Here is an 11,577-nt window from a genome sequence, read left to right as displayed (position 1 = left end):
CAGATTCTGTGTGCAACAGTTTTAGTAAGCCTCTCTCAATGTGAGTTTAAGGGCAAGCCATTTACATACTGTGGTCCAAGACCTACCCTAGTGGGGTTGATTTTTGGATCTACAGACTCTCCCAAGAGTGTAAAACCACTGCACTCGTCACCATTAATACTCTGGAAAATTATCAATTTTAAAAACAGAAACAAACATCTGCCTGTACAGTGGCTTAGTAGTTAGCAGTTTTCTTGTCTAAATGGGCCCTAGTATGAGTGAGTTTTTTCAGTTTATCCAGCTATAATGGAATGCACAGATGCTGAGCAGCCACCAAAAGAAACTCTGAAGCAATGCCCAAGCAAGTTCCTTGGAAGTAAAAACACCTACTCCTCTGCCCTCCTGGTAGATAAATCTTTAGATATCATATGGCTCCAAGCATTAATGCATTTGGCTCCAATTAGAAAAGAACACTCTTCACTACATGAGGAAAGCATTGATGATCCAAAAAAAAAAAAAAAAAAAAAAAAAAAAAACCTCCTGTAATTCCCAGTCTCAGCTCTGGTTAAGAGGGTCCTTTATCCTAAACAAATCAATATACTGATAAGAATAGTTATATGCACAGGAACTGCAGCTCAGAATAGAAAGACAAAAACTAAAGCAAAATGTAAATATTAAAGTTTGCTCTAGTAACCTACCTGTGCTACTGACTTATCAGCTTGTAACAATGCCAATGTAAAAGGAAAACAAACAATGTTCTATACCAACAGACCAGTTCTCTCAAACTGAGTGAGGTCGGCAGGAATCGGCCGAGATTTGAATCGTTAATGGGCAGACTGAATGAAGCTGATCAATCGATCAGCTCGGGCACAACCAGCCTGCCGGATTTTCCTGAAATTATTGCTAGCAGCTGCTATAGCCACTAGTGATAAGCGCTGTCCTCTCCAGGGGGTAATGGCTACCCCTGCCCCCCCTTTCCCACCAGGATCAGATAATACTTAGGAGGGATTCTTGTCAGCACTGTCTGTGTTGATGGGGCTATGGTGCAAAATTCACACAGTGTATGGCCAGCCTAAAGCCTCATACACATGATCAGACTTTGTACAAACTTTCCTGTGGATTTTTGTACAAAGGGCATCGGCCATGAACTTGTATTGCATACACATGGCAGGACTTTTTCAGCCAACTTTCACCAAATCACGTGGTGTTTTTGCTCTTTACCACCACCTTTGGTCAACTTTTGTATTGTTTGAGCATGCATGTTTGTACTTTGTACAAAAGTCCGATGGTTTTCTGTACACATGATCAGAATTTGCTCCATCTGACTTTTGTTGCCAGAAAGTTTGTCCATTCGCACAGCCAACAAAAGTCAGATGAAAACTGAAAAAGTTTGTCGGATGGAGCGTACACACGATTGGATGTTGCTCCAAAACAGCTAATTTGCATGTTTGTTGTCAAAAAGTCAGATCGTTTGTACGGGCCTTTACAGTAACGAGGCTCAATGAGAAAAGTCAAAAGGTAGAGCAAAACACCTGCCTTACCAAGAGGACTCTGAATCAAGGTGCAGAAACTAAAAGTTCCAATACCAGAAGTCATAAGTATTTTTAATCTGTGAACAGCTGTCTGACCCTTCCTGAAGTCTATGTCATGGTGAGAAATAGGAAAATGTCATTACTGACCTCCTTCCTTTTTTCATATTTGTCCTCCAATGCTAGTTATCTCTTTGTTATTCCCTGACCTCCTGACTTAAATATCACCTAAAATCGGGAAAAAATTAAGCAGGTCAAAAAAGTCAAAGGAAAATCAAAAGTACTTAAAGTGGTGTTGCCACCAAAAAAATAAATAAATAAAAAAAATAATCTTAAAATTCATAAAAAAAAAAAAAAACAAAAAAAAAAAAAAAAAAAAAAAAAAAACTCTAAATGCCTGTTGCTAGGGGGTCCCTCATGGTCTGCCTCCTTCAGTGCCTGGGCACTGACATCACTTCCCCTTGGCGCCGCACTCATCTGGGACCTGTCACGTGTCCCAGATGACTGTGCGGCGAATCACGGCACGCGGCGCAGCTCGCGCAAGCGCAGTGGGTGCCCACAGTAAGAATGACGGTGCTGCGAGTGGAGCGGGGAACGAGGGGGAGGGGGGGGGAGGGGCGGGCTTCGTTCCTTCGCATCACTGGACCCTGGGACAGGTAAGTGTCCGATTATTAAAAGTCAGCAGCTGCAGTATTTGTAGCTGGGCACCCCACTTTAAAGTAGAAACTAGCTATGTAAAACATTAGAAATAAGTGTCTATATTGTTTCAAATCCAGTAATAAATGGTCTCACTCTGCCCTGCACATGCTCAGTTTCTCTCTATTTTTAGTCACTACAGAGTTTGTAGAGGTCAATCTGCTGACAGCAAAGTGGAATTAAACCCTCTTATCCGTTACAGCCAAGAAAGCTGCTTCTGTTTGATCTGCAACTGTCATGGTGCTGCACCTTTAATCACTTATGACACCAGCTATTTGATGGTTTGACAGTTTGGTTGAGGACACAAGCAAATGTGTCAGTTAAGAACTAATGGGTTTACTTCCGCTGTTCAGGGGATCTGGGCTTCAGAAAAATGGCAGCCTCCAGCAAGAAGAAACAGGAACAGGAACAATGCCAGAAACAATTTACAGCACACACAAATTTTGGTTGGAGAATAATGTGGGATGTATGTTCCTTGCTGAAGATCATAATTATTTATCAAGTTGTTATAGGTAACGTTCTACTTTAACTATATACTTAATAGCATGACTGCCAGGCCAACGGAACATTAGGAGGAGCTCCTTCACAGAAGAAGGAAAATGTGTAAAAAAGTAAACTTTTTTTTATTTTTTTCCCCCATTGTGGATAGAGTAAGGAAGGATTATTCCTTTGGCTAAATACAGATGCATGTCCTTGTCAAGGTTGAGGCAGACACCTTTCCCACTGGGGTGTTTTTTTAGCCGCTTTTGCGCTAAAAATAGCGCCTGTAAAGTGCCTGCAAAAACGGCTCCCCTGCAGTCTCTGTGTGAAAGAGTGCTTTCACACTGAGGCGATGTGCTGGCAGGATGTTAAAAAAAAAAAAAAAAAAAGTCCTGCAAGCAGCACGTTTGGAGTGGTGTATACCGCTCCTCCACTACTCCTGCCCATTGATATTAATGGGCACCACTGCCGAAGCGCATGCAATGAGATTTGGCAGCGGTGCTTCACGGGCGCATTTAACCTCTTCCTCGGCCGCTAGCTGGGTTATATGCGCCCTACTAGCAGCCGAATGGCACCGCTAAAGCGATGGTAAAGCGCTGCTAAAACTAACAGCATTTTACCATCAACGCCTGCCCGCTCCAGTGTGAAAGCAGCCTATAAAATAAAAACAGGTAGTCAAAACTTGGACGAAAAAAAAAAATAAAAAAAATGGGCTAACTACTGTTTTAGGTTTTTTTTTTGTTTTTTTAAATAATTTAGCGTATTTTTTTCCCAAAAAAAATGCATTTGAAAGACTTCTGCACAAATGCCGTGTGACATAAAAAATTGCAACTCAGCGTTTACTTCCTGGAATGAGATACTAGCTAACAGAACACACAATTATGTAAATCCTGGTGCCTGCTGTACAGTTCATGGCTGCGATCACACAAGTCCAACACAGATCAGCCCCCTACTGCAGCCTCCCTCCTTGCTTAAATATTTACAATATTGCAGTTTGAATACTGAAAAAATACAGAACAAATTCTTCTTCTTGCCTGTAACAGACTGCTGAAAAATTCTAAACCTAGTCAAAGTGACTCGTCGGCAGTTTAAGAACTGTTCTTTAACCACTTGCCTACAGGGAAATTTCATATGATAATTGCAGGTCATGCAACGCTTTACCCAAATTAAATTTAAAATACATTTTTAAATGTTGTAAATAAGCAATTTTACTGTGGTTGGGCACCGCTGATCACATAGGTAAAGATCCATGTCATCCGCTCTTTACAGAGATCAGGGTTGCGCCATGTCCCAGGGAAACCATGATCACGGTGAGACTGGGTGACGTCAAATATTGTCGGCCCAGGCAAGAGGGGATCCAGCCCGCTATCATTTGTCTATGCGGCAGGTACTGGGCGGTTATTGATAAGAGGTAGTTTGTATGAAAACGTATTGCTGTAAACTGTGACCTGTCAGGAATTTATTTAGGCAGACTTGCGAAGTTACTTAAAAAGGTCCAATTTGCAGCAGCAGGCATTTTTTTTTTTTTACTTTTGGTCCTCTCTAAAGCAACTGTAAATTATTATTTTTTAAATAAAACAACAAATAGCTTTTTCTTACTAGCTCTGTCCAATGCAATTGCCCCAAACCTCCTCTTCTCGGGTGCCCCACCGACGCTCATGGCTTCCCCCCCCCCCCCCCATAGGAAGGACGTGCACAGCGTTCAAATGAGGGCTCAGGTAAGTAAAAGGGGGGGGGGGGGGGTGAGAGGTGATACTAATGCTAGATTCCTTTGGTGAAAATAATCCAAATATGTGTATATTCTTTAGTCTGTAGATAAGGTATAGAGTCCACAAACTATGGGTATACAGGCATACCCCACTTAACACAATGAGGTTTATTTACTAAAGCTGGAAAGTGAAAAATCAGGCTCACTTCTGCATAGAAACCAGTGATCTTCTAGGTTTTATTACCAAAGCTTAATTGAAGCTGGGGTTAGAAGCTCATTGGTTTTTATGCAAGAATCACCCAATGCAAAAAAAAAAAAAAAAAAAAAAAAAAAGCTAGCAAGAAGCATGGTGAGTTTTTTTAAGTTAATTTTTTGTCACAATTTTTTTGTATAATGAACAAAACTTAAAAAAATAAAAATCAATTTTTTTTATTTTTAAAATACTGTCAACAGTGCAGTACAGAGTCATGATTTAACTGGTCTAGAAGTGATCATGGACAATGACTGGTGACAGTATGTAAAAAAAAAATAAAAAAAAAAAGCTTTTTTTCTTTGTATTACATTTCTTTTCAATTTTTTTAATACATATTGACCAGAGCAATACAGTGTTTTTTGTTTTTACACGCATTATGAATGCTTATACCAGTGAATTTTATTGGTATAATTAACCAGTTTTACTAAATGAAACGGATTCATTCAGTGTGCATTGTTATTAGCTGTGATTAGCAGCTAATCACATGGTAGAGATGGGCTGTGATTGGTCCGGTCTGTAACATGTGATCACTTTGACCAATCACAGCTAGCAACACATTTGTATACAATGAAAGACATGAAAGCAAAGCATCCATTGTTTACCATTGTCATGTGATCTACTGCGATTGGTCACAGTGATCACATGGTACCAGCAGTGGGCCGATCCACTAATCAGTCATTGGTTGTGCCCAGTGGACACAGCCGATGGTCGATCCACTGATCAGTCATTGATTGCGCCCAGTGGACACAGCCGATGACTGATCGCACTGCAGCGTGGACCGTGGGGCGGGCAGGTACGCGAGTGCGTGCATGGGGTGTTCTGGCAGGACATCATATGACGTCCACCCGGAAGGACGAATGGCATTTGACAATAGGCTGGGCGGGAAGTGGTTAAGCATTCTGACAGCAGCTGTCTGAATGCAATAGCAGAGCGGGGGATTCGTACATTTAGTATGGAAGAAGAAATCTGCTAGGTTTCTTTCAGTCGACCTGCAGAAAAAATAAATAAAAAATAAAAATCGAAAGATTTTATTTAAAAACCTATCATAGTGTTAAATCGCACTATTTCCTTGTACCTATTTATATTTCACCCATGTAAAGGAACAGGCAACAGAAAAAGCATCAGTAAAATTAAAAGAAGTCTCAGTTTGTTATTTGTTCTTACCTAAAGTCATAGAAGTCTGCAAACTCCAGGGCAGCGTCACCATCAGTGAGGAGCCTGCAGTGACTCTTGTCAACCATGTGAGCTTGAACTGATTCTGTAGTGTAAAAGGACTTTCCTCTTTCGTTACACCAGAGACATATCTTCCCAACACCCACCTTCTCACCTAAAAAAAAAAAAAAAAAAAAAAAAAAATCAGGAAACACAACACAGTGAACACAACTGAAAATAGTTATATGACACACCAAAGTCCATGCAGCTCACACAGCTTTTTAAGCTGAACTACAACTAAAGCTTGTCTTTTCAGTATTGAACCCTTGGAAGGAGGATTAGAATTTCTGTCAGGCATAAACTACTGCTTCCATGGAAGGAAAGATTCTCCTGGCCATTCTCATGGGTCACACAGGAGGTTATTACAATATCTGCAACAAGGACACAGGAGGTTCCATCCCTTCTTACTATCAAATCAGATTTCTTAATCACCTTAGGTACCCAACTTGAAATGAGAAAATCTCCCTGGTGGGGTGTTAGACAGCAATAAAAACCTGACCAGTTCCAATCCTTCCCTGTGTTTTTCAAAAGTAATAACATTTGGCTGGAGTTAGGCTTTATGCATATTATTTGGTTATCCATTTCCTTCACAGACTCTAGCAGTGACCCTAGCTGTATATAGGTAATAGTAACCAGTCAACAGTTCGATTAGTGAAGCGTGATAGATTGGTATACAATGGTTCCTGAACACTGACCTAAGTAGCTAAAGAGACCCTGAAGATCCTGCAGATACTCTATGTCAGGAATGAAGAAGCTATGAACTTTGGTCATGTGGGCAACATTCTTCAACAGTGAGCGGGAATGATGGGAGCAGAACAAGCACTCTGTGACAGGGATTGCACCAGGTGGAGGAGTGCTATCAGCTACAGCAGCAGCAGCAGAACTGCCTTCAACAGATAAATCTGCTTCCATCCCCTCATCACTGTCCGCATCATCTTCTGATTCCATGTCCTCCCATTCTGAAAAAAAAAAAAAAAAAGGTAAGCATAAAGTACAATTCCAAGGAAGGGAAGAGAAAACATTCAGAGATTTGACTAAACTTGGAGGATGTACTAATTTCAGAAATCCTAATCAGCCTGTGCATTCCCATGCAGGGCAATGCAACACGTCCACTTTAATGCCCTCCTCCACAATAAGTTACTTTTACTCTTCTGCTACTACGTTCAGCTGCCAGGAGCTAGATCCTTTGTTCATGTCACTTAACCCTCAGCCTCTCATGCTCATTGTAATTGGCCCAGCAGAGTTAAAAGGGGGTGCAGGTGCAGAAGTCCTTAACTTTCCATAAGCTTCAACTACAGAAACTAAGAACTTGCAAGGTGGCTGAACAGATGGCAGATGAACAAAGGAAAAGTAACTGTGTGCTGCTGCAGAGATGTGCATTAAAATGAACCTGTTGCTTTGCCCTGCAAAGCGCAAAACATAAGTTTGGTTTAAAATTATATTCCCCTGTTATGCCATCCTATGTAACCACACACACCTATTTATAGCTTTATTAGGAGGGCAGTAGGATAAACGTCCTGAGTCCTGTGCTCTATGACATCCCCTTGCTACTTCCTGCATTTATAACCACATACAAATTACAAAAGAGTGGTGCATTAGATTAGTGCACTACAGCAATAGGGTTGATTTACTAAAGGCAAATGTACTGTACACTGCAAGTGCAGTTGCTCAGGATCTTAGAAAAAGAGGGGAAGCGCTGCTGATTTCTATCATCAAATCATGTGCAAGCAAAAATGCTGATTTTTATTTTCCTTGCATGTGATTGGTTATTCTTTGCAAAGCGATGCTTTACCTCATTTACTAAGCTCTGGAGAGCTTAGTAAAATGTGCACACTATATTTATATTTAGTAAATCAACCCAAATGTCTGGACGTAAAGTGAATTACTCAGAAGGTAGTCTATGCTCCCTGCATGTCTGCATTCAGTTTCTCCTTTTCTTAAACTGACAAACTTAGTGGTCTTAACACACAAGTCACAAAAAAAGTGTTGAAACTGTTGTCTACTTGCTACCCCGGTTTCTAAAGAATAATAATACGTGTATTGAAAATTGGGGATTCATCAACCTGGTATTTGTCACCTGACTAGCGATTTTATCGCAAGTGCCAGTGACATTTTTGCAAAAAATTCACCTACTTCCATGTGTCCCTCCTTCACTGCAAAATATAAGTTGCCAGCGAGGAAGTGATGTCTTCCTCATTCAATTGTCAATGAACCGGCACATGAAAATAGGCAAAATATTTTTCCAACCATGCTTACCCCTGTATAGCGGCACTGTCACTGGTAAGTTCTTACCAGCGACAGAATTACTAGTCTGACATGGCCCTTATACTAACTGATTGCGATGAAAAGGTCACGATTTTATTGGTGGTGTAACAGTTTGCATAAAATGTCCTATGTTTTCAGCATTACCTTCTTCTTCTTCTTCTTCCACAGACTCAGAATCATTTTCATCCTCTTTAGATGCCAATTTCTTTGCTTGCTGTTCATACCACTGCAATCTGGGTGGTTTTTCAGGTCTAGGTCTCACTTTGGGCTCTTGTTTTTCTGCGATAGAAGCCATGTCACTATCCTGAGCAGTGCTGACTTTCTTTTTTGGAGACATAGAGGGCTGAGCTTTGATTGCTTGCTGAATAACTGCATTCATGGCATCTTTGTCTACATTTTCTGCCTCCAAACCTTTTTCCAGATTCTTTTCATTCATCATCTCAACCTTCTTTGTGACTGCCTGTGCTGCCTTTTTCTCCAAGTCCAGATGTTTTTTGGACTTCAGATGGTTTTCATAGGCATTGAATGTAGAGAATCTTTTACTGCATACAGTGCAGTAGGTGGCAGTTTCTTTACCCTGCTCTTCTACCACTGCCCTCTGGGCCAAGACACGCTCTTGGAAATTCTCTGCCGTCACTGGAGGCATCTCAGCCACTTTCCTCTTCAGATTGTACCTGTGCCAATCTGTCTTGTAATGTGCTCTCTGAATATCAGGATCTGCAAAGGCCACTCGGCAGGCGATGCAAGTGTAGGAAGCCATCTTTGTACAACTTGGTCACCAAAAAGGCTCTGTACTGCTGGAAAACAAAGCACATGAGATTTCTACATGTCTGCAAACTATTCTTTCATACTAGACAACCTACCCCTTTTTAGGTTATTTAGTAAATAAAGAGGTATGAAAACAATAAAAAGATGAGGAATTCAGGGCAAGGTAATGGTGTCTCCTGGGAACCCATACTCCCCAAACAGGGTACACTCACCAATCATGCTTCAGAGCTAAAACATAACAGTGTTTTGGTCTGGTGACTGGCTCCTTATGTTCAAGCACTAACACATTGGCATCCCCATGCAGGTATACAGTGTGTACGGCTATGTACAACTCGTATGAATAAGGCCTAATATTCACACAAAAAATGTTCAGCATACTCAGAGCTTTCTGCAATAAACGCTATTTTTTTAATTTATTTTTTATATACAATATTACACTTCTATCAGGCTACAAAGTTGCCACAATCCAGGAAAAAAAAAATACTAGCCTTACATCTGCCTATATATAAAAAGGTGTTACCTGGAAAGAAAAAAAAAAATACTCACCTCTTCCCTTGCCTGCAACGCTTCTCCACGAGCAGAATGCATCCTTAACAGCCAGTGACAAATGAGGCCAGGCAATCAATCTATCTCTGCATGACAGCTTACAGTTGGTCTTAAACAAGAGGTATAGCTAAAGCTTTTTTTGACCAAACTTCTCTTCTGGGTCACTTATTCCTGTGACCCAGATTCAGTTAACAGCAAGCTAAAGCAGAGTTGGACCAGGCTCTGTAGGGATTCAGGCAATAATGTCAGGATCCATCAGGACCAGCAGCTGGCTCAGCCTCTCAGCATGCCACTGAGAGGCTGAGCCAGCTGCTTTCTCCCCCTTCTTGACCTGGCATTCCAGTTAGTGCTGGAGTGACAGAGCAGAGAGCCAGTTGCTGACAGTCAACCACTTTCTGCTCAGTGAAGACTGGGAACTGAGGCATCAGCAGTCATATGATTGCACAGTTCTCAGTCTTACAGCCGTCCAGGGACAGCTGCAGCCATATAGGCGAGTATGCTTGTTTGCTTGCTATCCCACACTTCTCAGAACCTTAGTTCCATTGGTCCGACACCCATGAGGTCCCTTGCTGGCATATTCTCTCCAGGTCCTTGTGGGTGTCGATCTTTGGCAGTTTCGATTGGCCGACGCAGAAGTGCAATCGTCCCAGCACACTGCCAGTGTATGAGAATGTAAACAGAGCTGCACATGTCCAGCTTAGTGTACATTCTGCAAAGGATTACGAATAGGTGGATAATTGTACTTTATTGCAGAAGACACATTGGAGTGGGTTTACTAAAACTGGAGTGCGCAAAATCTGGTGCAGCTCTGCATTGAAACCAGTCAGATTCCAGGTTTTATTGTCAAAGCTTACTCGAACAAGCTGAAGTTAGAAGCTGATTGGCTACTAAGGATGAGCTCCGGCGTGTTCGCATACTCCACGTGCAGAGCCGCCAGGAAGTCGGCACAGCGCTGCGCTAATCACAGGCAGTGAGACATTGCCCCAATGCGCGGCTACAGAGATCGGGCAATGTCTCACTGCCTGTGATTAGCGCAGGGCTGCGCCAACTTCCTGGCGGGCTCTGCATGCAAACATGCCGGAGCTCATCCCCATTGGCTACCATGCACAGCTGCACCAGATTCTGAGTCCTCCAGTTTTAGTAAATCTCCCCCATTGCATGTCTTTTCTGTAATTAAAAGCTCACCTGATCATAATTCTTTATATTTTACAATTACTTCCACCTTAAATACTAACAGTTTCATTATCTATGAACTTGCAATTATTTTTTAATCTGATGCAGTAATAGAATTACTTTTTAATAGCAGAATTGCTAAGGACTACCTGAATCTTCTGCATGTGTCACCAAAACGGGTGGCAGAGATTTGCTTCTAATTTAATGCAGGAGCTTTCAATGTGAAAGAGCCAGAGAAGTATAGGGAGTGCTGTAATGAATTCCCCCATTCGTGTCTTCTCTAGAGCAGGAATAATTATTATTCCACACCTGATCAGAGGAATGCATACCTTACTGACTGCAACCACCAGACGCATGTATAGGGTAGGGGGGTTTAATAATAACCGACGGATCCGTGTACTGTACTAATAGATCACGCAGCTTTCCATGGCCCGCTCTGAACACCTATCTACGTAGTGTACAGTGTATCCAGTTCTGCCCCATCCGTCACTTTCAATCATTAAAAAAATCCCCACAACACGCATTGAATACTTACAGCCACTTATCTGTCACGTTTTCCGTATGTGACTTCCTTTTTCCGGTCTCACAATAGACCATTTCCTATATCCGGCCACGCCCAATGCAAACATGAAGCTTAGGCGACCATCTTGGGTGGGGGGAATTGATTCATTATAAGGTGCGCCTGCCATCTGCTGGTGGCTTTGATAAGTACCGTTTAACCGTCCAAAACCCATCTCCAGTCAGTATATATAAAAGTGACTGTTTATTGCTTCCCCGCCAAACATTAAGATTAAGGGCTCTTTCACATAGACGTGTCCGTGTACGGAGCCTGCTCTGCTCAGTGGGGGATCGCTCCATCGATCCCAGCTGAGCAGGAAGATGTCAGGTCTGTCTCTACACACTGCGCAGGGACGGACCTGTCAGAGCGCCGCTCTCCCCTATGGGGGATCGGATGAGGACGGAACGCA

The 11,577-nt window shown here is 42.0% G+C and overlaps 1 protein-coding gene across 2 annotated transcripts in view; it reads right to left on the bottom strand.

The window, feature by feature from the left end:
* Window positions 1–11,219, bottom strand: part of ZNF622 (zinc finger protein 622) — a 32,582-nt gene extending 21,363 nt beyond the window's left edge. Inside the window, exons 1-4 of one of the 2 annotated variants that reach the window (XM_077492022.1) lie at window positions 11,145–11,219; window positions 8,267–8,919; window positions 6,553–6,816; window positions 5,810–5,972 (exon numbers count right to left, since the gene is read on the bottom strand). In XM_077492022.1, coding sequence (XP_077348148.1) covers window positions 5,810–5,972; window positions 6,553–6,816; window positions 8,267–8,882 — 1,043 coding nt within the window. In that variant the 5' untranslated portion in view covers window positions 8,883–8,919; window positions 11,145–11,219. The remainder of the gene's footprint in view (window positions 1–5,809; window positions 5,973–6,552; window positions 6,817–8,266; window positions 8,920–11,144) is intronic. The other variant, XM_077492023.1, reaches the window with a different exon arrangement.
* Between the last annotated feature and the right edge of the window lie 358 nt (window positions 11,220–11,577).

The sequence above is a fragment of the Lithobates pipiens genome, unplaced genomic scaffold (assembly GCF_037356315.1).
Source record: "Lithobates pipiens isolate NorthernLeopardFrog02 unplaced genomic scaffold, aLitPip1_a1.2 Scaffold_19, whole genome shotgun sequence".
Classification (NCBI taxonomy): domain Eukaryota; kingdom Metazoa; phylum Chordata; class Amphibia; order Anura; family Ranidae; genus Lithobates; species Lithobates pipiens.
Note: the sequence above shows the minus strand (reverse complement) of the source record. Positions and strands in the feature narration are given on the sequence as shown.